At 38.0% G+C, this 27,804-nt stretch overlaps 2 protein-coding genes across 5 annotated transcripts in view; one reads left to right on the top strand and one right to left on the bottom strand.

The window, feature by feature from the left end:
- Nucleotides 1–6,744, bottom strand: part of FRRS1 (ferric chelate reductase 1) — a 72,277-nt gene extending 65,533 nt beyond the window's left edge. Inside the window, exons 1-2 of the mRNA XM_075508287.1 lie at nucleotides 6,196–6,744; nucleotides 5,990–6,076 (exon numbers count right to left, since the gene is read on the bottom strand). The gene's annotated coding sequence lies outside the window, so the exon portion shown is untranslated. The remainder of the gene's footprint in view (nucleotides 1–5,989; nucleotides 6,077–6,195) is intronic.
- A 132-nt stretch (nucleotides 6,745–6,876) lies between these two features.
- Nucleotides 6,877–27,804, top strand: part of AGL (amylo-alpha-1,6-glucosidase and 4-alpha-glucanotransferase) — a 39,472-nt gene continuing 18,544 nt past the window's right edge. The window contains exons 1-21 of one of the 4 annotated variants that reach the window (XM_075508280.1): nucleotides 6,877–7,170; nucleotides 7,626–7,775; nucleotides 10,295–10,505; nucleotides 11,422–11,588; nucleotides 12,051–12,254; nucleotides 16,922–17,103; nucleotides 17,354–17,465; nucleotides 17,743–17,863; nucleotides 18,046–18,148; nucleotides 18,239–18,336; nucleotides 18,902–19,041; nucleotides 21,487–21,674; nucleotides 23,232–23,355; nucleotides 23,941–24,104; nucleotides 24,656–24,757; nucleotides 25,012–25,164; nucleotides 25,245–25,395; nucleotides 26,555–26,679; nucleotides 26,792–26,904; nucleotides 27,031–27,165; nucleotides 27,668–27,798. In XM_075508280.1, the coding sequence (XP_075364395.1) occupies nucleotides 7,694–7,775; nucleotides 10,295–10,505; nucleotides 11,422–11,588; nucleotides 12,051–12,254; nucleotides 16,922–17,103; nucleotides 17,354–17,465; nucleotides 17,743–17,863; nucleotides 18,046–18,148; nucleotides 18,239–18,336; nucleotides 18,902–19,041; nucleotides 21,487–21,674; nucleotides 23,232–23,355; nucleotides 23,941–24,104; nucleotides 24,656–24,757; nucleotides 25,012–25,164; nucleotides 25,245–25,395; nucleotides 26,555–26,679; nucleotides 26,792–26,904; nucleotides 27,031–27,165; nucleotides 27,668–27,798 (2,806 nt within the window). In that variant the 5' untranslated portion in view covers nucleotides 6,877–7,170; nucleotides 7,626–7,693. Of the gene's footprint in view, nucleotides 7,171–7,399; nucleotides 7,527–7,625; nucleotides 7,776–10,294; nucleotides 10,506–11,421; nucleotides 11,589–12,050; nucleotides 12,255–16,921; nucleotides 17,104–17,353; nucleotides 17,466–17,742; nucleotides 17,864–18,045; nucleotides 18,149–18,238; nucleotides 18,337–18,901; nucleotides 19,042–21,486; nucleotides 21,675–22,744; nucleotides 22,869–23,231; nucleotides 23,356–23,940; nucleotides 24,105–24,655; nucleotides 24,758–25,011; nucleotides 25,165–25,244; nucleotides 25,396–26,554; nucleotides 26,680–26,791; nucleotides 26,905–27,030; nucleotides 27,166–27,667; nucleotides 27,799–27,804 lie in introns of those variants that run through there. The other 3 variants (XM_075508278.1, XM_075508279.1, XM_075508282.1) reach the window with 3 other exon arrangements.

Below are 27,804 nucleotides of genomic sequence, written 5' to 3'. Positions count from 1 at the left end.
TTTCTTTTTGTATCTCTGTTCTGACATATCACCAGCTGAACTACGCGCACAACAGCTTTCTACCAAAATGTGCGTCGACTTTGACTTAAAGAGAATTTTTTCAAAAAAATACTTCCTTTCTTATCTGAAATGAAAGAATTAAGTTTGGTTCCCTGATATCAGTTTGTGCCAGGTCTATTTGTATAGGTGCTACGATACAATGACAACCTGCTACTTTTCTGAAAGAGTCTCCACTTAATCAAGTGCACAGCACAATTAAATCAATGGATAAAGGACTGGAGTAAAATCATTTTACCCGCTTCAAGGGATGTGGGTCATCGCTTTGTCCAATGCACACTACTGAAGTTTTATCTGATAAAAGTACTGAATTATTAACTTTATTGAGTTTTCTATATTTTCCACCATTTCTGTGGTGCTTTTTAAAATTATTGATTTTATTACATCAGTGAGATGTGATGAGATCCTATTATTCCATTTCACGGGGAGCAAAGAGCTTGCTGGCAAAAGCATTGACCTGCAAGTTTAAGGCACGTTAGACCTGATTACACAATTCGTAATGTTAAACTACAAGATTAATTGAAATCTAGTACAACGCTCCTCCATACACTGATCAGTTTGTTTGCTAGCCAATCTCAGTTCCACCTCTGCCCCACAGCCTTTTTCCTCTTTCCTTTCACTCGGACTAGGAACTAATTTTCCCACTCTTTTTCATGTCATCTCAGAGGTCCTTTCACAGACAACCCATTTCCAGCTTTTCACCTTTTCCTCAGAAGCTCTCAATCTGTCTCCTTCATGGCTTACAAATGCATTCTTTGTTCAGACCTGGTATGTCTGTGGGTTTTGTGATTGCTCTGAGTTCAAGCACAAGCAATCGTTCTGTAGGGATGATGCATTATGGGCAATGCTGTTAGTTGTAGCAACATGCTAGTTAGTACATGCCCAGTACCCCTGTGAGGGAACCCTGTGGTGATGTTTGAGTATGCTCAGTAGGAATGCTTGCATGGATTTTAGCTCTCAGTTTAGCAAGTCTCACCTAAATGCTTGCAGAGACTTTCAAAAGCTAATAAACTGGTCAGACTGTAATGGAGCTCATAAAAGGCATATCCAACATAGGCGAGTTGTGAGAAGAATAAGAGAGAGAAGATTGTTTCATACCAGCTTTCAAGTCCTATAAGCCGCAATCCTCACTTGATGAGCACAGGGGAACATCAAGCGAGGTGTAAAGTGACCCAGTCCAGGGATGCTATGGAAAGCTGCCTCCTGCAGAGACAGGTTAGTACGTAGTCTCTGTGCAAGCCGGTACCTCCAAGGAAGTTCCAAACTTTGGGGGAACCTGCTGCACAGCACCTGCAGTGATCCAACAAATATGTCCCTGACATACTCGGAGGCAAAATATCAATACTGCACTACTGTATGAGACAGTAATTCCTCCACCAACGAGAATCCAGCTGGAACGGAGAGCCAGTGGTTCGTGCAGAGATAAGATACTCTAAAAAGCTAGGCAGCAGCAGCAGTTTGCCTCAGCATACAGCAGTAATTCCTAGCTCCTGTGAGTTCACATAGGAGCTGCTGCCCAGTTATGGGCAAGCTACTTCTGATCAGCAATCCTAAGCTCAAGTTCATGGCTAACCAAAAGATCTGATGATATCAATACGACAAACATTAAGTAAGGACTTCGAATTTCTGGTAGCAGCATTTGGTGATGCTTCAACTGTAAATGTTGAATTAGGTGCACTGATTGCTATATAGCAAAAGAAGATTTGCCAGTCTGAATTTTAGCTTTGTAGCATTCTAGTGCAAACCACTCTTTCATCATCTTCCCTGCTCTTCCTGTTCATGTTTAACTTGGTGGTAGAATGCAAAAACTGGTTGAAAGGAGGCCTGGGACTGAAAGTGATGTGGCACTGAGAAATCAGGAATTTGTTCCAAGGCATGAAGAAGAGGAAGAGATGAAAATTATCTTTTAAAAAAAATACTTGCTGTAGTCATACATTTGGTGAAATATTCTCCTTCTGCAACATATCACAGCATGGTAGACTGTTTAAATTACTATGGCTTGAATTCTGTCTGTGCTGAAAGATTACAAAGCAGGCCCACGGACCTCAGTATTAGCTTTCAGATAACCTCAGGTTATGTGGGGCTAGTACGTAGTTATTTCTTCACTTAAAAATCAGATGCCAATTTTATACAACAGACACAAGTCCAAACAATTGCTTACCATTTGAGCTTAAAGAGCTGTCTAGATAAGATTTAAGGATTATTATTTTAATGGACCAGGAAAATTTCAACGGTATTCTCACTATAGTTTGATACAGTAGGAAGGAGCATCATAAAGAAAATGGAGTGTACAAGAGACACTCTTTAAATATTTATTTTTGAGGAGGAAAAATAAAACTGAAAGAGTAGATCTGCTTGATAAAACCTTACTACAGTTCCTTTAGGAATAGATACTCTGAAGTCTTAAATCTCAGCATATCTCACTAGTGTTAAATGGAACAATTTACAGGAAGATAAAAGTGCTGGTAGTGATTCAGTAAACTGGTGTAACAGTTTACAGGAGGTCTACAAGGAGAACTATGTTCTCCATGTAAAAAAAAAATTGCACCAGTACATGTGAATTTATTTTACACTTAACTAAGTTAAATGGTACAAGAATACCATTCAGATGCTTCGTTTAAAATTGTGTTTGCCAAGGCACCACATTTGCAGAAGATTATTAATATCAAATTAATGTGATGCTGTTAGCTAAAGCACAGTCAAATGTATCTTAAGCAATTATGTGAAAAGCTACATTTAACTATAATAAAATTTTATTTGGACCTCTTTAAAGATAAGTGCATTGAATTTTACAATTTTCTATTAAAAATTAATAGCAGTCTAACTTTATTCAGAAGTTAAAACAGAGAGCATTGATTGTTTGAGGCCACACAGGAAAAGAATAGCCAACCTAGGGTTAAAAACAAACCAAAAGTGTTTCGGCAATCCAAAAATTCATGATGACACCAGGTTCATCTTTGAAAGGTCAAACCAACACTCCCAAGTAACTAGAGGAAAGGGCATTTACATGTTCAGTAAGACAAAATGCATAGACTAGCGTCCTAGCCTCTCCATCTCATTTGATTTCTTACTTACATAGACATTTTTATTCCGGCCTACTATTTATTCACTGCCTATCAGGCTATGGCAATCTGTTTAGCTATTTAGAAGGGATTTAAAAAAAATAGGCTACAGGTGATTACTTCAATGTTCTGACCAATATTTTCTCTCAGTACTAGATTCTAATGTCCAAGGCCATATGTAAATTCCTGCTGAGCACATAATGTGTCTAAGAAGAAGCACTTGTTTTCAGCCACGCCATAGCAAAGATCTCACTCACACTCTAGACTGGCATCTAATCAAATTGCAGAGACACAGTTTTCAAGAAAATGAGTTTTCTTTCAAAATCTGGTTTGTATTTCTGGATGAGATCTCCCCATTAGAAGACAAAAGCTACACAGAAGATTCAACACCTCTGAAGCTTCCTATTGTTAGAACAATAGCACAGTGTTAATTCATGAATTTACAGGTCATGAGTGCCAAGCATTGAGAAAAATTGTGCTATCACTTTAAATTTTATGAAGGCGCGTATCTCATGCATACAGGCCAAAGGAATCTGCTTTTAATTTTAGTTAGAAGTTCAGTTAAGTTCTCTCTGTGCTAGTGGCTTTTACTGTTGTTATTGGGAGCTATTGTTCTGTTATTTTTTAAAAAAGTACTGTCATGTAAGTACTCTAAGTTCCTACACTTTACAGTCATAACCTTTAAAATAGATATAAGCAATATGACGTGTGATCTGACACCTAGTGAACAGGCCCCCCAAAGTGTATTGAGGCCACTGCTAGGATAAGTGTTCTGTAATACTGTGTTGCAAAACAGAAGGCGGGAAGAGAGGGAGTTCTAGGAAGGTGTATGTAAAAGGACTGAAGAATTCTGGTTTTAATATATTTGAAAAAGCTGGAAAGTTATTTCCTGATAATGACATTGATATGGTGTCCACTCTTATTTTGAAACAACTATTGATCTTTTCCTGCTGTGCTATATCCTATCACACACAGAGAAACTGCAAACTGAAGATAAAATGGCACTGTAAAATCCACCATTTAGATGCCAGTGTAGGAAATGCCATGCATGATTGCTGTTGGCTGTGTCCTATACAATATCTGCAATGCTAAATGGTAGCACTTGTGCATTGGTGTTTTGCTGGTGTGGTTCCCATGTACAGAAAGCCTGCTCAATTTACGTCTGCTAAATTAACACAGGCCCAAAGTCTGTAAGGCATGTGCCAGCATAAGAGGTGATGTTGATGGACAAAGGATTAGAGCAGTCTGCTCTGCTTTCCTGATTAAACTTCATCAAGGGACTTGCTATATTAATTCAGTATCTTTATAATAGTTTTTTCATATTGAATTGAAGGTCAATGAAATGATACTGTTCTAATTATTAAGTGATTTAATAGTTCTTAGGGAACTTTTTTGCTGTGGCTCAAGTCCTTCATTTAGACTGTTGACATCTGTTTTAGCTACAGTCACAAATGTTGGTCAAAATAACTGCTTCAGGATTTGGAATCAGGAGGCTGTATGCTAGTTTGGTTTCCTAATGATTTTTGTCTTGAGAAACTTAAAAATCCTTTTTCATAAACTTGGATACATTTCAAAACCTGTCTAAATGCATAGTATAGTGGAGATATGGCAGTGCAAACCTAGTAACTAGGGTAGGGTGAGTTTTCCTATTAAGTGGGGAAAACAAAAGAGCCACATGTTAAAACTTAGTAGCAGTGGTGAAATTGCCTTCAGTAATAGCCTTTTGGGTTTCTCTTGCTTTTCACAAGGTATTCAGCATGCACTTTAGGGTAAGTATTTATGCAAAAGACTTGGCTACATGGGCGTTATTTGCTCTTCCTCTCTTAGGACAGTTCACTGCGTAAGCAGCTCATGAAATTTCTAAATCCTGCCCTGCTTACAGTACTTGACAGGACAATAGCAAGCGTGGAGGAAGAGGCACTTGTGCAAGGCTCTGTGGCAGACCAACTGCAAAGTCACTTCAGGATACTGAAGCCTGCTGAGGACCACAGCAAAGAGATGGTCCAGATCTCTTTCAATGGCATGTCTGTTGCTTTTGTTCCTACGACTCCCCTACCTGTTGGAGCTTCTTGTATTTCCCATTCCTATGTCGTAATCTTTACTAGGACACGTCCAGTTCAGAGAAAACAGCCAGCATACCAGGAGGACCGGGCTTCTGCTAGATGCAAGTCTGTCCTGTATACAAAGCACGCAGGCCAGCAAGCTGAGTAAGGAATAAGGGGGCTAGGAAGAAAAGGAAGATGGGAGAATCCTGCTGGCCCCCCACGAAATATCCGTGTAAAATAATCCAGATTGGAAGTATCACGTTTGAATCATATCTGAATGAGTCTCACTGAGGTGAATGTTAGGGGAACTGCACAAACACACAGGGGGGCTTTTACTAGGAATTTTTCCCCAGTCTGTCTAGGGATCCTAATATTGCCAGGGGGCATAAAAGTTGATATATTCACTTACACCAACATTAAAACCTTTCTCAACAATATAAAAAAATGTGAACTGTAATGAGGAACAAAGAGATTTCTTAAAATGTTCAGAAAGAGGAGCAGGTGAAGGGGGAAAGAAAAAAATTAGCTACCAAAAGGTAACAAACTCAGTTTGAAATGGTTGGAAGTGTTTCCACGAATAAAGGCCTTTGGACTGCCCCTAAATAATTGGATGAACACGTTGCAGTAAGACACAGTTATAAGGGTATGCATGGGATGACTGGAAGTAAATGGTTAAGTCTAAACTGTTTTGCAGACTCCTCCCAATTCCACAAAATATACCACCTTTGAAAAGAAAAAAAAAAACCAAACCAGTATAATATAGTGACTGTAAATTGAGAAGCACATTTTTTTTAATGTAGTTCTAGGCAACAAAAATAGACTGACCTTCCAAAGCTGCAAGGCTGACCTTTACAGTGGGGTGCAGTTAATGATTTCAGTGGTGAGAGGCCTGGAGCAACTGTCCCAGGTCTTCTGCAATATAAAGCAATGGTAAGGGCTGTCTGGTGACAGCCGTTCAGATGACAGTATTCTTCAAAACAAGGGTGGTGGTTTTTTGGTTTTGTTTTTTTTTTTTTTTTAAACCACCTTACCTCTTGGTCAAAGACGGATTCCCGGAGTTTGTAGTCTTGTCCACATACTATATATAGCACTTAAACCCTAGCTGACTTCATGTTTTTTTCTACAGCACAGTCTGTCGGAAAGGAGCCGGCTGCCTGGCCGCTCTCTGCCCGCCACGCGGAGGGAAGCAGCGGGCTACTGCCCGCGCCGGCCCCTGAGGGAGCAGGGCGGGAACGCTGAGGAAGCCCTGCGGAGCGGCGTTTCCATCACGGCAAGGATCGGCTGGGCCCAAAGGCGGCAGCCGGGCTACTTCAGGCAGCCTTTAGAGTCACATTTCGCTCAGCGGAATGCCTGTTCACCGCCCTCGGTGGGCGGTCTCTCGTGCCGGTACGCACAAGCCGTGTGTGAAGGCGCTGGTGGGGGCTATGGCTGTAAAGGCAGGGACAGAAGATCAAGTACCACCACGTTGCGCTCCCCGAAAGCCCCTGGGGTGCTCCGCGGCCCAGACTCGCGGTGAGTATAGGCAGCTCGCAGCCGCAACAACGCCGAGGACGGGACCCACTTCTGAGGTAACCTCTTCTCAGGGGCTGCGCTTCCCGGGGCGGGGCGGGGCGGAGAGAGGAGGGGCGGGGCAGGCCAGGCCCGGCAGGGGCGGGGCGGAGAGGGAGGGGTGGGGCAGACTCAGCCTGGCCCGGACCGGACCGGCCGCCCCGCAGCGCTGTCGGGGCGGGCCCTGCGCTCTCGCGGGAGCTGCGCCGGCGCCGCCCGTCTCCGTGCGCGGCTGCGGCGGAACCGATGAAGTTTGTTTCAAAAAAAGCAAGAAAAGGGGAGGAAAAAAGCGGTGCCGCTGAGTGTCGCGGCTGCTGGCGAGTGCGTGAGTGACTGTCCGCCCGGGGCTGCCGCAGCAGGCGAGGGCGGACAGGCTGCTCCAGCCCCGGCTCTGCTCGGCCTCGGCAGCTGTCGCCCTCAGCGGGGAGCTGCGCCTCCGCCGCTCTCCGGGCCCGCTTGTGAGTATGGTGGGACTGCTGAGATGGGCACCGCTTCCCACCGAGGCAGGGCGGTGATAAGGGGCCTGGCGGGGACTCCCGGCAGCACCGGGGCGAGCGGGGAGAGTGACAGGTGTCAGGCTCCCCCCCCCCCCCCCCCCCCCCGCACAAGGGCGGCTCGGGCTGGGGGCACCTCCGCGGCTCTGGTTGCGGGCCGGGCCGCGCTGTGGGACGGGGAGCTGCTGTGAGGTGCTGCCGGCGGCGGTCCCCAGCCAGGGGAGGGCTGGGTGCCTCCTGAGAGCTCCCTTATACCCTCCTCCCCCTCCTCCCTGCCCTGCCGCGCCTCGTCTCCTCTCTCCCCTGACGCTGGGGAACATGTAAGCGAGACCGGCGGCGTGAGGCGTTCCCAAACGGCCGCCGACCTCCCGGGGGTCGTCGCTGACCTGTGGGTTTCTGTCTGTGTTCCCTCACGGCAGGGCTCGCTTCTCCCTCCCCGAAGTGAGTCTCCTGGCGCGGGAGGAGTGCCGGGCAGACGGCCGCAGCCATGCCGAGCGGTAAGGAGACGCGGCTGTTGCACCTCAGCGAGATGGAGAAGCTGGACAAGACCCTCTTCAGGCTGGAACAAGGTAGGTCGGGGAGGGCGGGCTGTGGCCTCCTCAACCCCCTCCTTCTCCTCCTCGCTGGGGAGCCCCTGGGTCCGGGTGAGAGGGAAATGGCCGGGAGCTCGCCACCTTCTTCGGGCAGCAATCGAAAGGGAACTCAGCCTGCGGTGGTGCCCCCCCCCCCCCCCCCCTTGTTTTAATATGAAACAATTTCTGATATGCTTGCTCCCACTGCAGAGCTCTATGGGCTCCACTTGCGGTTCAGTCTGGCTCATAAAACTCTTGAGAAATGAAGAGCAAATTGGGTAGGAGCCGTCAGTCTTCGTGGGAGTGAAGTGCAAAGCATTTTTTAGACAGGCCTTGCAGGGCAGGACCTCTCCTTTTATAACCTGTACTTCAATGACCCACAAAAGTCCTCATAAGTCAAAGCTCTCTAGTATTTCTCTGCAATGTGTTATGCAACATCCCATCTTGAATATTATAATTTTGAAATATATCAGTAATACTAACATTTTGCAAAGTCTGAGGTAATGTTGCAGCATAGGGGATCTTTAGCTCCTGCCAAATCTTATCTTGCCTGTCAGATTTCTTTTAGCTGTGCTAGGTTAGTATTCTGGCCACATACTTTTAAAAACTTGACATTATTTTTCTCTGAAGGTGTTCTTAAGTCTATTTGGAAAAAAAAAAAAACAAAACAAAACACCCCACTAATTGGTCTACTATTGTTCTGGTCAGCAAATTCAGACTATAAAGCCATTGTCATTAGAAACCATTTTTAATGATGCAACAATTTTTATTACTCACGAAATTTTGTGGGTTTTATTACTTTGTTATTGATCTAGGAACCTAGTGGTTTAGTGGTGGATCTAGGAACCATCAAAGTGGTTTAGTAGAGGAGCAAGATTTGGTTCTTGAGAATAAGCATTCTCTTCAACTGTATTGATTTCAAAATTTTCTGACAGTGTAATCTAAGAAAATGTCAGTAGTGAGGAAGTGCAGAGTTGGCCATAACCTCCATTATTAACTCGTCCTTCCAGTTGTATAAATTTTGTTGGAAGGAGTCACACAAGTGCATGGCTATCAGACATTCAAAGTGCTTCTGCTGGTAGCAGTCTCTGAGAGGGCATAGCTAATTTTGAGCACAGCATTCCTGATGTTGGTATAACTGTTACAGGAAATAAGATATCAATGGCATATATCCCTGTGCTCTAATTTTAGTAATCCCTGTAACAAAATGTCAGGACAGTACTGGGGAGAGTGTACTTAACCTTCCAAAAGTGATTTTTTTCATGTAAGAATTTTTTTTTTTTCTGCAATCAAGTGAGCTTCATTTTACCTGAGAGGCATTCAGATCCTAAAACCACTGCTTTACTTGGTGGTTTTGGTGCAGTGGTCGTTGTTAATAAGAGAAACTGTGAGCTTGGTGAGACTTGCATTTAAATGTATTCAGTTACTGAATTCTGATACTAGAGTCCCCATGATTCTACTTAATAAGCAAGTGGCTTTTTTTCAACTTAAGATACTGGAACTTGCCATTGTTCAGTTTTTTTTACACTTTATAATTCATTATCTGTGTATTAATTACTTTCTCTTTTTACAAATGCTCAGGTTTCTTTTACTCCCAATGTTGTAGACTGCTAGGGCTAGCAGGTGTGTTACTACAGTTAACTACATGACTGGCACATAACTTAGTAAAAGTTATTGTGCAAGCACTTATATACCTGTTTCAGTCACTTGAAAGGACCCTGTAATTAGCCATGCACTTGGTGGTGGCCCTCATATCTGCAAGTAGAAACCTAGGCTGAAACTTGTTGACTAAACTGAATTTTTCATATCCAACTGAACAGACTATGGTATGGTTTTAGGTCCTAATGCTTTAACTTAATTTGTTCTCATGATAATGGGTATCTTAAGGCTAAATACTGCTCTTTCTATGTGTGTGTCTGCAGCACATATACAAAACTCTTTGATTTGTTGAGCTCTCTGAAAGTTTAACAATTTTTTTGTACATTGTAGATTACACACAAGTATATATCATTTTACAGTTAAAAGCATAAGGAATTTAGCATTGTTTAGTGAACCCTCAATGGAGAATGAAGGGATTAGAAATATTTTTTGTTTCAAAATGTATTCCTAATTTTTTTCAGATGTTTTCATGGGTCAGCTAAATATATAGACTTGGTAAACCTAAATATTTAAATACTGTATAAACCAAAATCTGCATAATACTGTATGTAGTCTGATGATCGTGATGATTTGTTGTCTTTTATTTTTAAGACTTTTTATATAGCAAAGAGGAACAAATTGGAAAGGAGATAAATAGTGCCATATAAGTAAAGGAAAAGGACTGGATGTAAAGCATGCAAAGAACAATGTTAGGAAAGTAAGGAGAGATGATGCTGTAGAAATATACCATTCTGCCAAAATTCTTGGCAGATATGTTGGTGCGCTTTCCTCTTAACATAATATCAAATTATGATTTGCAATTACAGAATAGAGTTACCTAGTCCTCTTGATAAAGTGATTTTATCTTTTTTCTTGAGGCTTTGAACTACAGTTCCGATTGGGCCCGACTCTCCAAGGCAAGCCTGTTACCGTGTACACAAATTATCCAGCTTCTGGAGAAGTATTTGATCGCCACAAGTTCAGGACACTATCATGGCACAATCCCACAGGAAAAGAAGATGACTCTGACAAATATTGCAAGCTGGATCTCCAAATTTCTGGGTCGTACCAGTACTATTTCAGTCTTGGGTAAGTGCAATTCTATACTTACAGCCAAATGCAGTCTGCTCCCTTGGTCTACATCTTAACCTGAAGAAATCACTGTCAAGAATAAAAACATTTTTCCATGCATTTTTCAAATTGCAACCATGGGGCCTATCTGAACCTGCTAATGAAAGACAGTTGCTGTGGTGGTTGTCTAATAATTTCTCATGCAAAGATATTCTGGAGAATACACAGAACAAAGTTGATCAATTTTCTGTAAATGTTGGAAAGGCAAGTCCTTTTTAACAAGTTTTCAGTCATCAGCATTCTAAGTATCTGAATGATTAATTTGTGCTTTCTTCATTGACTTTGAAGGTTGTTTTCTATCTTTCTAGCACAGAGGTTCTGGCATTCTTTACTTCACATTCTTTACTTTCTCCTTTGTTTCAACAGGACAACTGTAGAGGAGGATGCCAGTATCTGTAATGATTGTAATTTGGTATTCTGAGTTTCTGGAAAATGGGTGGTTAAATTCCCTCAGGCTTAAAAGGGCATTTAGCTCAGTTCTCTTCCTGAGGATGGTGCTCCAAGTTGAGGTCTTTGTATAAAAGGCAGTCATGCTTTCTTTGTTTCTGTCCATATCCTAAAAGGAGGAACTAGTACTCTTGTCTCAGAAAATAACAAAGGTGTCTCACTTTTGCAGAGTTTAAAGCTCTGTATCCCCGTTGTATTCTTGTAAGCAACTGGCATGAGTCCAGTAGAGAGACGATGCCTAACAGATGAACATCTCTTCAGTGTTTCCTGTTTTCTTCAAGTGCCCTGCAGTCCTGTTCTCCACCTACCCCCAACCACTGTACTGGGCTACTGTGTTTTTGAATTAGCTGTGCTTGTTGGATTCTCCTTCTGAAACTGACTGGTGCAATGGGTGTTTACTATACCAATGAAAATTAATTTTTCCTAGAAATGAAAAAAGTGGTGGAGGTTACATAGTTGTGGATCCTATTTTGCGTGTTGGAGCCGATAATCACGTGTTACCTTTGGATTGTGTTACGCTCCAGACGTTCCTTGCTAAGTGTCTGGGACCATTTCATGAATGGGAAGACAGGCTTAAAGTTGCAAAAGAAACAGGTAATGCCAATACTCATATTAAAGGATATATGTTTTTGTCTTATGATCAAAACCCAAAGTTATACTGAAGAGCTTCAGTGTAAACAGCTCATTTGTTCTTTAGTTTGTAGACTAAATATTTTCCACTAGATTCAATTTAGTTAACAGTTTAAGTCAGTGAAATGATTAAAATATTTGCAGAGGTGCAAAAATTCAGGGATTTCCTGATATGGGAAACCACTTTTGTTTTATTGTTTTGATTTCAGATAGACTTGGAAGTTTATCCAGTAGAACTGACAGGGTGATTTTTTTTAAAGCTTGTGTTATGTAGAATTTCAAGGGGAAGATTCAGATTCATTTGCACTGGTTATTCCAAACACTAGCTTTAAGTACATGTTGTAACTGTAACTTATTATGCTTCTTTCAATTAATTTTGACTGAAATTTGTTCTTCTTATTTAATAAATGGCTTCTTATTACATAGGTTACAACATGATTCATTTTACACCACTGCAGAAGCTTGGCCTGTCTAGATCATGTTATTCACTGGCTGATCAGTTAGAAGTAAATCCTGATTTTTCAAGCCATAATAAAAAGTGCACTTGGAGCGATATAGGAGCTCTTGTGGAAAAATTGAAAAATGAATGGAATATGCTCTGCATCACAGATGTAGTCTACAATCATACTGGTATGATTTTTGTGTGTGTTGATAACCAGATTGGTCCTATAATTATTTCATTATTTCCCTTATCTTTTTTCCCCGCCTTGAACCTATCTGAAACCTGCTGTTTTAAACAACTTGGTTGTCTCTGTCTTTGAATCTCTCAAATCCAGGACAACTTTTTACAATTATAACTGATATGTCTCCCTAACAGATGTAAAAGAATTTAGTATTGTTACTGAAAGAGTGAATAGAGCCCTTAGAGAGAATTAATGAATTGTGCATGCTTCTGTAGTTTTATAATATGCTTATTTTTATGATCTGCGGTGTGCAGCTCCCAAATAAATGAATGGAATCTGCATTATGAATTATTTGGTGAACATAAACTGAGTACTTTCTTGTTAAACAGGGTATTATTCTTGTAGCTGCTTAAAAGTAACTGCTCTAATTTGAATCTAAAATGTAGACAACAAACAGAATGGGGACAAGAGACTAGGATTAAGCAGTGGAGGAAATGTTACAGCTCAGTCTGTGGGGAAAGGGAAAAAAAGTTAGCTTTGTGTTTGGGGTGGCAGTTTTCTAAGCGTAGATATGCCAATGCATTGAAGGCTTTACTTAATTGCTTTTTGTAGCTAAAGTGGTCTGTTGTGCAGAGAGGGACAGTGGGTTTTCTTCAGTATGATCTGATGAAATTTAAATTATAGTACTTCATCATTTGAAAGTTTGCTGATTATTTGGGTAATGAGTTTACTTTGATTATGTTTATAATGCAGTTTTCATCTCATGCTGTAATCCTAAAGATCACAGTAATTAGCATTCTCATAGCAGAGAGTAAAACAAATGGTTCTGTATGTTGATGTTACAGTCCTTTGAGGCTTAAAAAAACTCTAACCACAGATATCTGTGAATTTCAAGCTTTATTTACTTTAGGTCTTTGGTGTTGACTGCTGCCAAACATTCCTATCCAGTCAGTCTGAAATGCAGTGTGGGCCCTGTTGTTTGCCCCATCTGTTTGGTGAAGAGTTACTAAGTATAGTTACTGGCTATGCATCTGAGGGAATTAAGCATTTAAACATTCTCCCAATTTTGGGTAAAAACTTTCTTGCACTTTACCAACTGGAAGTCCAGTTTCACACATGCCTGAGATCCTGTCATCTCTTTACTGTGTATATTTGCATGCTACCAAGGAGAATGTTTTTATGGACAGAAATATCTAAGTCTAAACTAATTATTAGACTCCAAAATATATTTGAGAAGAAAAATGTCAAATTATTACTTGGCTACATTTGTAGAAGGACTTTTTCACGTTACATTCAGAGTTCAAAGTAATCTTCATTGGGATGGATGACTAAACATTTATACCATGGTGAAAAGATATTTATAAGTGTCTTCTAGCAGGATAGAAATTTTCAGATTATCATGGTCCTGACTTACATCGTTAAGCAAGGTATACTTGATGGCTTTCTTTCCTGCTTTCAAACTTTTAAACTCAAATTCCCCCCCCCTTGTTGTTTATAATCAAAACCTCTTGATTTACAGCTGACTCCAAACTTTGTTAAATGCTAAATTTAGCATAAGCAGAAAGATACATGGATAAATTTCTGAGTAAGCAATAATGTTATGTATGCCTGTGGAAGTAAAACATTTTGGGGGCTTTTGAAATAAGAAAATAGGCAAATAGTTTTTGGGGTTCTTTTTGTCTAGATCTTGATTAAATGGAAATTTAACTTCACTTTTTTTTGGTATTTTAATTGAACAGTAATTTCTAGTAGTTAAATTAATTCATTCCTGCACATTAGGGTGATTTAATTGTAAAACATGTTTCATAGACCCATTTGAATATAAAAGAAACACAATGTATAGTCAGTTATTTTGAGCAGATTATGGATACTTGCACATCATTATTAATTCTGCAGCATGTCTGCATTAAAAGCTTAAGCTGTCTCACAGTAAGTCCCCTAATGCTGATAATTCTAACAGCTCATGAGCCCTCAGCTTACAGTGGTTGTATCTGTTGGTAGTTTCTACCTTCTGGCTGAGACCACTGTGTAAAAATGGCAATGCTTCCCCTCTGTTCCTGTTGTAAAGTCAGACAGCTCACTTTCAGTATTAAGCAGTTAAGCTAAGGTGTTTGGTTTTTACACTGGAATGGATAAGACTGCTTGCACAATAGAGAAGGGTGGGAATCAGTTTCTGATGTTAACGTCTCTGTTAGTCTCTAATAAAAGCCAGCATCTATGGCCTGACTTTAAAAGTAAAGTAGATGCATGCGCTAATGCTAAACATAGATGCGCCTTTGGCATGTTAGCAGGAGTATCATAGATAAACTTGCAAACTCTGTCTGGTAACTGGGTAGGTGTGCCCTTTTTGGGCTGCCATTTCCATCAGGGTGTTCAAACACCCTCAAATAATAAATACTGTGTTTGCTGGCATTTACTTTTCACCAGGAGATAGAAAAAGGAGAGTTGTTTTTTTTGTTTTCTGAGCTTTCAGTGGCTGTAATAAATCATATGAAGTAATACAATAAACTGAAATAAATTTTATATTTTCTTTATCTTTCAGAAGAGGCTACTATTGTCTAACTGCAATTTAACACTTGAGTAAATCCTACTTCCAAGCACTTGACTAATCACATCAAACACCACCTTTTCTCAGCTTTATAAAGGGGAGAATAAAAAAAAGAAGTCTTGGGCAGTGGGCATCACTACTAAATATTAAGTTTGTGTTTAATTTATATAACAATGAATTAGTCCTTTGCAAAATGTGAAATTATTTTCTTAAATAAGAATGTAATGAATTTTAGAAATTGTTTTCTGTAATTCCTCATCTTAATGTTTCCATATTTTTATACTTGTGTATTTTCTCCCTAGCTGTAACAAATGTAATCACAAGTGATGTTTTGGGCAATTTTTTTCCTGCAGAATGAGATTTCTTTTGGTGTTATGTTGTGAATCATTGGAGCTTACCTTTCAATCAGAAAACATCATTCTGTTCCGTACCAGAATTAGTGGAAGGCCTGTTGACTTTTTTTTTTTTTGCATAACACCTTAGATTTAAATGATATATTGTATTTACTCCTGAAAGTCCTTCACAGTAAATCATGGTTCTTGCTAGATGAATAGAGTAAGCTAGTTTTGCTTTTTGGAGGAAAATATTTTTTCAGAAGTAGTATATGCATTAAAAAGGGGGGGGGGGGGGAATCTGATTGGCCAAGAACAATGTTTAACAGCCTGAGTTTATTGCTTTTTGTAACTGTAAAGTAAGTATGGTGGGTTTAGTTGTAGGTGGTATTTAAACCATGAAGATCTTAATTTCCACAAATGGTTTGACCTTATAAACATGGAATTTTGCCATGTTCATAATGGTCTTGAGATGTAATGTAAGAGGGTGTTCAGAAGAGCTGTTCATACTGTAGACTGAGAGAGTACACTCTTTTCTTTCCCTTTGACATTTTTGTTTTAACTTCTTTGAACTAAGCAACCTTAGGTTTTAGGTGTTAATTGTTCTGCTATAACTTTGGACATGTTAATGGCTCTTTCTTCATGTTTCAAATATAATAATTTGTTATATATTTTCCTTTCTGTGAAGTACTACTACTATTTTTCTCTGCTCTTCTAAAACAATGGATTAATAGGAAATGTTCTATGAAAAATGATTTTTAAAAAACCTTCTAAAACCTGAGTAATTTTTTGTGCCTTTTTTTTTTTTACATTTAGGTTTTCAGTTGCAGAGATTCATTCAAAAGAGTATATGAAAATTATTTTCAGTTAAATTGTGTTTAGGACAGTTCCAAAAATGGAAATAAGTTAACTCTTGAGGATTTTTTCTTCATTGTCATACTTCCCAAATCAAAATTCTCTCTGCTATATATGTATTTACTCACATTGCTGCATGCACACTACTGTCTATATTCAAATATTACACCCATTTTCTAGTGAAGGCTCTTTACCTTCTCTGAGTTAATTCTTAATGTTCAGCATATCTTCCGGTGCTTGTTGATGCTACAGGGGAAGTTTAGAAAATAAACACAGTGGAGCGTAGTGTTTCATCTGAACTAGTGTTCCATTTGCATGCACCAGACAGTGCACTCGTCTTCCTGTGTTAAGACTCGGTGGCATTGCTTACCACCATTCTGCTTATTACGTACACAACAGTGTCACAGCTAATCCTTTCTTAAAAGCCCATTTGACTGCATTTTTTGTTAATTATTTCTTGGGTGGTGTGTGCACACTCTTGCTCTCTGGCTGTGTGTCATCTGATAGGGTTTAAAAATATTAAAGAATAAACAACTTAGGCCATCTTAAATCTTGGTTTGGGATGTATGTTTGGCTTTCAACACACAAAGAGCATTTCACATCCATTGTTTGATGTATTTCCTGCAACAACAAAGTGATTTTTTTTTTTTTTTAGTGTTTTAGAATTGGTGGTACTATTGCATATTTTTATGTAACTAACAAAAAGTTTCTCTGCAGTCTCTGTAACTGTATTTGTTGCAAAACAAATGGCTATCAGTAATGCACAACTCCGCATAAGACATGATTTTCTATTGGCATGGAAAACTTTAGTCGAAATGTGAACTAAGTATACATGCCATAGTACCATAACTTCTTGGTGTAAAGATGTTTGCACAAAACAACTACGTGTTCAGCTTGTGTACTTACTTTTTTCTCGCCTCCCCTCCTTTCTTGAATAAGCTGCTAACAGTGAATGGCTCAGGATGCATCCGGAATGTGGCTATAACCTTATAAATTCTCCTCACCTGAAGCCTGCTTGGGTCTTGGATAGAGCTCTGTGGCACTTGACCTGTATGGTGGCTGATGGAAAGTATACTGCTAAAGGGATCCCTCCCTTGATTGAAAATGATCATCACCTGAATGTAAGTGAATGAGAACTTACACTAGTTCATAAGTATAAGCTAATGAACACTATAAATAGCTGAATAAACCTTTAATATTTCTGAGGTTGTGGAAATGCATAAAAAATGGTGTATACTTTGCAGATATAGTTAATGAAATAACACTTTACTCCCCAATATTTTTTTTCTGAACAATTCATATGACCACTTAGCTTTTTTTAATTATATTAATCATAGATATTATTAACTAACATAATTTTTATTTTTACAGTGTATCCGTAAAATAATTTGGGAAGATGTATATCCCAAAATTAAACTATGGGAATTCTTCCAAGTGGACATTAACAAAGCTGTGCAGCAATTTAAAACCCTTCTAACTCAAGGTAAAGGAAGGGTATGTTGCTGAAGCATGTGGATTATGTGTTTATAGTTCAAGAAACTTATAGGTAAATTTAACAATAAGCTGGAAAACAAAATAATCCCATTTTTTGCTATGTGAGAAATCTACCTTGCTGATTTAAGCATACAAGAATGCTTTGAGGGCTAGTAAAGTCTTTGAAGACTTTGCACACCTTCAAAGCCTTTACCCGAAAGTTGTATGTCTTCTAAATGTAATTCCTATTTTTGCTTTATGAATAATCTTTTCTTTCTTGTTCTTAGGCAAAATGAGCACTAAATCTGATCCAAATCAACATCTTCAAATAGTTCAGGACCCTGATTATAGACGATTTGGCTGTACTGTAGATATGAACATAGCATTGGCAACATTCATACCACACAGGTATTGTATTATTGATTATAAGTTAAAATAACAAGTGAAGTTAAATTTGCAAAACCAAATAAATAAAATTATTTTTAGAGATAGGAAAAATTTAATTTTTCATTCCTTCTAGTTACTTACACTGCATGTTTTAAAAATAAATTATTCTGATTGTTCTCTGCTTTTAATGTCCTCCTGATAAGCAATGGACCAGCTGCAATAGAAGAATGTTGTAACTGGTTTCGCAAGAGGATTGAGGAACTGAATGCTGAACAATACAGGCAAATTAATCACCATCAAGAGCAGGTCTTATAATTACTGTGTTTTAATGCTGAATTGTTTTAAATTGCAAATAAATGTAGGCATTTCAATAATGCATAATTTAATTATTTTTAGGCAGTCAATTGTCTTGTGGGGACTGTGGTTTATGAACGACTGGCTGGTGATGGTCCTAAGCTGGGTCCTATCAGTAGAAAATATCCTTTAGTTACCAGGTATTTGTTTTGTTTTGTTTGGAAACTGGTAGAATCTATCCAGGGAAAGTGAGTTCAGAGTTCATTAAAAGTATACATTTATATGTACAAGTGTATGTTTTCTTTCCCGTGGACAAATTCCACTTAATGAATTGACTGTCTTTTTTTAAGGAACAATGATAACTATTTAATAAACAAATATGACCAGAGAGCATGAAACAGTACTCAGCACATCGAAGCCTTACATAGTGCAAATTGCTCTTGTAGTTAGAAGAGGGGTGGAACAACAAAAGTTTACACCTTTCAAGTTTGATGTAGTTGATGCCACTCATGTATCTGAAGGGCTAGGGCTTTAATCTTACACTACCAGCTGACACCAAGATAGTGGCAACACCTGTCCTTTCTCCTTAAAGACATGCTACAAAATAGAAGACTCCCCATCACTTATAGTCTAGCACCTGGGGAATTTTTTGTATCTGTTTTATCTACAAGCCAGTTCATAGCACATACTTTAATTTCAAAGACAATCAATTTCAGTTTAGGTTACCTTACTACTTTTTTTTTTAATTGCTTGTCTATTCCGTAGGTATTTTACTTATCCATTCAAAGAGCTGACTGTGGAGGAAGAAGAAACTATGATACATCAGCCAGATAAAGCTTGTTATTTCATGGCTCATAACGGCTGGGTTATGGGAGATGATCCTCTTAGAAACTTTGCAGAACCAGGTTTGTAAAAGAACTTTGAATCATCTTACAAACTTTTTGATATTCTAACCAAAGCAAAAAGGATTCTATTTAATCCATCTTGTTTCCAGATGTATTCCTATGAAGCTGCAGAGTAGCATATAGATACTCAGTTTATAGTACTTTTATTTCCCATTCAGCATACAGATCAACTGTAACAACTGGGATTTGAGGTACAGTTTTGCAAGATTTGAGAGGGAAATTACCAGATTTCTGCCACTGAAGTGGGAACGTCCTGCCTCCCCACTTCTGTCATTGTCTTTGCTTACTTTGTACTTTGTTCCAACACCACTGCTTGTTGGCATTTCTGTAAGACAATGACAGTGTTGCAGAAAACTAACGCAATAAAAATGTGGATAGTATTTTACTGCATTAGCGAGCAAAAACTGGATCCTTGAAAGGTCCAGTGAGTGGCAGTCAGGCAGTCAAGAGGTGACCCAATTAATCCAAAATAAGTATGCAGATTACTTGTGAAGGTAAGATAGGATATGAATTCACCATGCACTAAAATATTGTATTCTAACTCCTTTGAGGACAGCATTGGTAACCAATAAAAGCAAGGTTGGACAACTCTTGTTTTCAGAGTAGTCATTCACTTTGTAAACTGAATCGAATAAAGGCCAGTTTAATTCTAATGAAAAATACCTATCTACGAGTTTGAGTCTGCTTTAAAAGCTAATCTAATTGATACTCCAGAGTGATCTGGAGTTAGCAAACACCTCATTTCTGCAAAATAATCTACAGCCCTTTCACTGCTTTTTATTTACTTTTTTCCTTCCTTCACAAGGATGAAGATAACATGTTTCAAGGGTGTTTTTCGTTCAGTTGCCTTTCAGCTAATTGCCCTTTCTTCTGGGCAGACTGTTGTATTTTTTTCCTTCAGTCACTGGCTTTAGTTAGCATACCTAACTTCCATTACCGAGTTTTCTCTCTTAATTCGTCTGTAGCTTTTTGAGTGCTTTATACTTGTATACCTTTGTTTTATGCTACACATTATTTCAACTGAGAATACAGTGTGAAAAGATGATACATAGGGCACAAATATAGGAACTGCAAAACAAATGCAGCTAGTTCTGTAAGTGGCCCTTAAAAAATCATGCTGCACATCCAAAGAAGGCCAGTTTTTCTCTCCATGTACCTATGTTGCCGTTAGTGAAGATAAAAGGTAGGCTGTGCTTAAGTGAATATTTTTGGAAGTAGTGGTGACTTGCAGTCCCTGCTCTTTACTTACTAGTTGCTTACTCTTGTTGTGTGTCTTTCATTGTGTAGGCCAAATCACTTAGGTGTCCATAATGTTAGCCTTAGGAAATTAGTCTGGCTGAAAAATAATCTCTTTACTAAAGTGGGATTACTTTTCAGCTGAAGAGATTTCCTGATCTAATTCAAGGTTCAACCACTAAAATAACTGTGGTGATGTGTCAGTATAGCTGGTCTAGGAGTAACAGAAAGCAATGGAGTAGCTCTGTCTTACCCATCCTGAGTGGTGCTGACCCTGTTCATGCTTTGATCAGGTTTGCATAAGAAGAATATAAACAGACCTTCAGAAGTCTGATGACTCAAAGATAATTGTATTTCTCTTATGTGGGATCTGATTATTGGCAATTCCGTGATTGTGCCTGGATGTTACACGTTGCAAATAGTGTGGGGTTTTGGTGGTTTCATTTGTTTGTCTTTTAAATTATATTACTGCCATTGTCAAATACGTGATTTTTATAGGAGAGAAGTCACTTTTATTAGATATGACTGATTATTTAAGTCTTTGTCACAGTTAAACCTCTGTCAGTATATTCTGTGCAGTAAGTATATTACAGGTGAACTCAGATTTAAAAGGGGTTTTTTATTGATTGCATCAAAAAGAAGGCAAAAAATAGTATATGAAACTAGACTAGATGCAGGATAAATATTTTCATACACACAAAAATTATTCAGGGACTTTGTCCATTTAATTGACCTACCTGCCTAAGTAGTTTGGAAACTTGCTTTACATCATCACAGTCTGCTGTTAACAGAAAATGAAATTTTAAATTGTGGCTGTGGCAGTTATGGTAACACAGTGAGATGCTTTTGTGAATTTGGCCCATATAAACAACCGAACTACTGTTTTTGTTAATTTGTTTGCCACTTTTTTCTTTTTTTTCTAAAGTACAGTTTTTATACTACTTTGAAAAATTAAAAGGAATTTGATTTCAATCTAAAGAATTATTTCAGTATCACTATAGAAGTTAAATATTCCCTTGGAGTAGTCTGAAATTATACATCAGTGTAGGGTATATAGATTTTGAGTTGATATGGTTATTGTTAGAATTCTTACTCTTCATCACGGTGTTATCCTACTCTTCAGCAGCAGAAAGTGAAATACCGCATTTTCATTTTGGTGCACATTCTATACTGTATATATATACTATAGTTAATTTATTTCCCTTACAGGTTCAAATGTTTACTTGAGAAGAGAGCTTATTTGCTGGGGAGACAGTGTGAAACTGCGTTATGGTAATAAACCTGAAGACTGCCCATACCTCTGGGCACATATGAAAAAATACACTGAAATCACTGCCAAATATTTCCATGGTGTTCGTCTTGACAACTGTCACTCGACACCTATTCATGTAGCTGAGGTACGCAAAATTAAGCATGTTTATTATAAAGCAGCTCTGTCTGTGAAATAAGTCCTGTACTGTTGCTACAAAATCTTCAGGATCTACATGGCAGAGTTCAGGTGTCCAAACTCCCAGCATAAGCAAGGTTTCTTGACTGATGATGTTTAGATATGGTTTCAGCTACTTCAAACATTTACTAGAGTGATGTAGCTATTGTATCTTTCAATTCTCCACCTTAGCTGAAATATTGCAGATGCGGATGGACCTGGCTAACTTTTCCCTTATGTAGCAATGGACTTAATCCAATGACTGCCAGTATCCAGTATGTCAGTTTTAGCTGGGGTCATTGCCAAGACTTGGTTGAAAGTCTTCGTGTTTCTTTGCTGTATATATTTTGCTGTTGCTGAATTAAAGAGGAAGTGTTTTACTTCCCAGAACTTAAAAGTTGGTAAAGAACACCTGCAGAAAGTTTAGTCTGGCAGGCTTATTGCTAAGATTAGTGCTTATTATTTAACACAGAGCTGACTACATCCAGAAATTGTACTTACCTGGTAAATTAGCTTTAAATAGATTTGAGTAGTGCAGCTTGTTAGTGCTTAGTCTTAGCTTGGTTACAGAGCTTACCTAAATCTATCAAGAGCTCTCTAAAACAAGTTGATTTGCCCACACAAAAGTTGTAAGTGGCTCTTAAATGCAGCCATTTCAAAATTTCTGCCATTCTTTCATTTATTGTTCCTATTTTTGCAATGGTAACTTTGAAGGCTTAAACTGAAGTTCTCCTCAGATTTCTTACTTTAACAGGTATCTCTTTTATCCAACCTTTGTTCTTGCATTTTGAGTTAAGATTTTGTTTAAAAACAAAGTTGTAATTAGCTTAAAGTCTTCAGAGAATTTCCTAGAATTACTCAGTCCATAAATAATATCTGTAAAATACAACATGGTTTTATGAATGTTACCTGTTGTTAATATTTTTTAATGAACTGTGTATATGAACGACTCATTTATGTTTGGTTAACATTCATGTTAATGATTGCATATACATAGCTGACAATGGATGTCTTGCATTAAAAATGTATTATGATCTATAGGAGATGCTAGCAACAGCCAGATCAGTCAGACCTAATCTTTATGTGATAGCTGAACTCTTCACGGGCAGTGAGTACATTGACAATGTTTTTGTCAACCGCCTGGGAATTACCAGCCTGATTAGAGGTACAATAAGCAGTTGAAAATTATGTAGGATTGTCGTGTATGGTTTGGAGTTTTAAATGTGAAACTAACATTGGTATGCTTTTTTATTTTTCTTACACATTCATGTTCTTTGCTTATGCAATTACCTTTCCTTCTTCATGTTCTATTTAACTTCTCCTGTGTTGTATGCTAATTCTTGATTGTGCTTGTGTTTGTGTGTCCTCTTCTGTATAACAACTTTTTTTGTTCCTTAATTTTTGCTTTCTATTTGTCTTTGCTGCATGGCATTTTCCTATTGTCCAATCCCTGCCTAGCTTTGAAACTTGTCCTTTTTTGTATCTACCTTTCCCCTTTCTGTGGCTTTTTTGGCTGTGCTTTTTGCAGTACATGCTGGACACAGCTAGAAAATTGCGAGCCGATTTGTATGTAGTGGCTGAACTGTTCACAGGAAATGAGGAGCTGGACAATATCTTTGTGAATAGGCTGGGCATTACCTCCTTAATAAGAGGTAGGCTTGCTCTGTGTGTGGTCTCTTTCCAACGAGAGATTATAGGTGACATGCTTTTTCCAAGGAAAAGGTTTCTTCTGGATTATGCACTTTTAATTTCATACTCCATGTAATCAGAAATACAGGTTTTGTATTGCAACTTTTTTGATACTCAGCAGAAAATACAGTACTAGCTGTAAAATAAGAGAAGTTTATTATACATCCTGCATTAGTTTACAGAAGGTTGAATATTTCACTGTTATTCTAGCGAGAGAAAAAGAAGTTGTAGCACGGTTCTGCTATGCAAGTGCTGCATCATGTCTGATTTTTGTTGCATGAGTTTCTTAAAGCCTATGAGAAACAGTTTCAGATCTCTGCTTTTTTCTCCCTTTTTTCCCTTACCTTTTCTCTACCTTCATATGTTATAGTAAATATAATACTCCAAGGTTGTGTATCCACATTGGAGAATATAGTTTTAATGTGATTTTTTTAAAATGATTGAACACACCAAAATAACAACTGTAAAATGCTGCGTTAACATCTCTGTGCATGCTGTACTCTATGGTAGTTATTCTTACGCAAACACTTACCTATTTTGTTCTTTAGAGGCAATGACTGCTTATAATAGCCATGAAGAGGGAAGGTTAGTTTATCGTTTTGGAGGTGAACCTGTTGGCTCTTTTGTTCAGCCACGTTTGAGGCCTTTGATGCCAGCTATTGCTCATGCACTGTTTATGGATATTACACATGATAATGAATGTCCAATTCAGGTGAGCACCTAACCCGAGAACCAAAGTTTACATTTAATGTTTTCTGAATTGGTATTTCTGAACCATGGGAGAGCTTGGTGCGATCTGGATGTTTTTCCTGAGTGATATTTAGGAAAAATGTGTTTCAGATCTTAAAGTTTTCATGCAGAGAATAAAATTTTATAACAACTCCCTCTGACGTTCAAGATTTTGTCTTTCAAGGGAAAAAGTATATAAAGCTACTTAATGAGCTGTTTTGATTCTTTCATTCTAGCTACTATAAGTGGTTCTGTCTCTGCTTGTTAACCTGTTCTCCTAAGCTCCTGTTTTACAGGAGAGAATGAGAGAGAATGGTAGGAATTGGAGTGCTTATTTTTGAGGGTTTCTCTTAAGTTGCTTTTGTTAGTGCGTTTGTAGGAATTTCTTTCAATAATTCTGGTGTGATTGAGAAAATGATGATCCTGTGATTAGCAATTCCTCTGTTAAACTGTGTAATCTTCTGTATACTGAATTGGGAGGGATGAATTATGTCTTTTTTTCACTATTTATTACCTATTTATTTTTTAACGTAGCACCGATCCGCGTATGATGCTCTTCCTAGTGCAATGATTGTTTCCATGGCATGCTGTGCTACAGGAAGCACCAAAGGCTATGATGAACTAGTACCACACCAGGTAAGTGTCTACAGTTTAACTCCTAAGTTACTTTTAAAAATGTAAACTTTATTCTTGTCCTAGGACATATATTTTAATGTTGTTTATTTGAAATTCCAAGCAGTTTACTAGCTGGCATTACTTCAGATTGTCCAATTTCATATGAAACTTGAATTGATTATATAATTGAGACCTCCAGCTGGTTTTATTTTTGATTTGGTGGGGTTTTTTTTTCAGAGTAGTTGATATTTGCTTGAATCTTAATTTCTTTACAGATATCTGTGGTATCTGAAGAGAGGTTTTATGCAAAATGGAATCCAGCAGCACACCTGGCTTCTGGTGAAGTTAATTTCCAAACAGGAATTCTAGCAGGAAGGCTGGCCATAAACAAGCTGCATCAGGAGCTGGGGGCTAAAGGCTTTAATCAGGCAAGAAGTGAGGGTAACATTGTGATTGCTCTATATTTATGTTCTGAGTGAGCACAGTTGCAATGGTATGTCTTTTCTAGGTGTATGTAGATCAAGTTGATGAAGATATAGTGGCAGTGACAAGACATTGTCCTAACACACACCAGTCTGTTGTGGCTGTAAGTCGAACTGCTTTCAGGGATCCTAAAACCTCCTTCTACAGTAAAGAAGTACCTGAAATGTGTATCCCAGGTAATCAGATTTCTTTTCAAGAGATGGCAGGTGTACAAAAAAATTCAAGTTATTCTAGTTCCATACTTTTTAACACATGAAATCAATATGAGAATTTTCAGTATATAACACTCCTTTTATATGTACTAACATGCATGCACCGAAAGTGATTAAAGGAACAATAACAAACTTAGCTTGCTTAGGGTCTTCAAAGGCATTCATATTGAGTATACTTCCTGCTGTAAGCTCCCCATGAGGGTGTGGTTTTATTTACTGTCTTGTTTGTGAACTGGTAAGAGATAGTTAACAGCAAGATGGTTAATTGTTCAGAGTTGGGGCGGGGATTACTATTTATTAAGTGTTATACTGGGGAAAAAGGCTAAAATCTTACCATATTTGTTGATGTCATCGCTATTCGGCTTTTATATACAACTATTTTTGTGTTTTTAAAATACATCTTAATAAGAAACAACATTGTAATGCATAAGTTAATATAAAGATAGGTAATGCATACGTAATATTAATTAAATATGCGAAGTATTTACTATACTTAATAGTAGCAAAGTATAACTGCTTTTACATATTACCTGGCCATATTTCTGAAGAGAAGCTTTCCAAACTGGCTTTTTAAGTATACTCAATTCTTTGAGTGTATGTGTGTGCCTGTTTTAGTCAGTCACACTATATGTCAAGACATTTACGAGTGCTGCAAGACGTGTATAGCTTAGTTTGTAGATTACTGAAAGGATAGAGAAAATTAGAAAATTTGAATATTAATATAAGTTGTTACACTTTTAAGATAAACCATCTGTAGCTGCAGTTTGGAAACCAATCTAATAAAGTCTCCAAAAAGATAATAAAGTAACTAACAGAGCTGGTGATCAGTAAAAGACAGGTTGTAATTAATTAATTGTTGACTGATTTTTATGGTTAATTTATTATAAAATAACAAAATTGCAGTTTTAAATACAATACAGCCAATGAACATGTAATGAATATTTATAGGATATTTAAAATACTTACCCATGTGTTTTGTCACGTTTGACAGTTCTTTAGCTGTACAACTGAGACTTGTATTTTGAATATTTACGTTTTGAGTTTTAGGTTTTGCTTCATGTTTTCAAAAGAATCACTTTTAAGTTAAAGTATCTTAACAGCTACAACATGATTTAACTTTTAGGAAAAATAGAAGAAGTAGTACTTGAAGCTAGGACTATTGAGAGAAGTGCTAGTCCTTACAAAAAAGATGAACATTTTATAAATGGATTGCCTAATTTCACAATGGAACTCAGAGAGCATATCCAGGTAATTAGCCTCCTTCACCCATGTTCTGATGTAATATTTTGTAACTTGTGATATTTTATATTAGAAAAAAGATACTGAACTTCAAAATTGCAAATGTGTTTTCTTTTCTAAGATTAAAGACAGTAAAATTATAAAGCAAGCTGGAACTGCCATAAAAGGGCCAAATGAATTTGTTCAAGAAATAGAATTTGAAAAATTAACACCAGGAAGTGTAATAGTATTCAGGTACGTTATTATAATTGCCAAATGGCTGTGTTAGTTAAAATAGAATGATAGGATTCTTTGTTTTCAAACTTGGGAATAGTTATTGTAAGTGCTACATTTCTACAAGTTATACATTCATATTTACAGAGTTAGTCTTGACCCAAAGGCACAAGAGGCTGTTGGTGTACTCCGCAATCATTTGATCCAGTTCAGCCCTCATTTTAAATCTGGAAGTCTTCCTGATGATCATTCAGCACCTATATTAAAAACATTATTTTCTTCGTGAGTATTCTTTAAGTTTCTGAAGTAGAACAGAGTGTTACAGTGGGAGCAAAGAACAGTCTATAAACTTAAAGTGAGGATTTTTTTTTTTGTTACTACGGATGGATTTGGATTGTCAGAGTGCAATAAAAACTCAGATATTATTTTTATATACATAATACTAATCAGGGTTAATACTTAAACTTCCTAGACTCTCTTGCTCATGTTCTGTGTAATTGCTGCTTAAAGTAGACTTACTAACACGGAGTGCTTGTCAGTGTTGGGTTATGATTGTTTGGGGTTTGTACTTAATACTGTGTTTCTAAATAAATACCGAAACATCTGAGCAGAACATCTGAAAAATCAGGCTCTTAATTTCCAAGATTAAGTGGTGAGAGAGTTGTATATATTTAATTATTTTAACATATGTCTGAAACTAGAATTGTTTGTGAAATTCTTTCTCTATTTCTCTACTAATGTGCCTTTTGGGTTTGGAAATTTTTTTTCTCCACTGTTTTTTCAGTATTGCATCTAAACTAACTTTGGCTGACCTAAATCAAGTACTGTATAGGTGTGAGGCAGAAGAACAAGAAGATGGTGGAGGTTGTTACAATATACCAAACTGGTCACCACTGAAGTATGCAGGCCTCCAAGGTAATA

The sequence above is a fragment of the Mycteria americana genome, chromosome 7 (genome assembly GCF_035582795.1).
Source record: "Mycteria americana isolate JAX WOST 10 ecotype Jacksonville Zoo and Gardens chromosome 7, USCA_MyAme_1.0, whole genome shotgun sequence".
NCBI lineage: Eukaryota > Metazoa > Chordata > Aves > Ciconiiformes > Ciconiidae > Mycteria > Mycteria americana.
The sequence above is the reverse complement of the archived record's forward strand: the minus strand, read 5'-3'. Positions and strand labels throughout refer to the sequence as shown.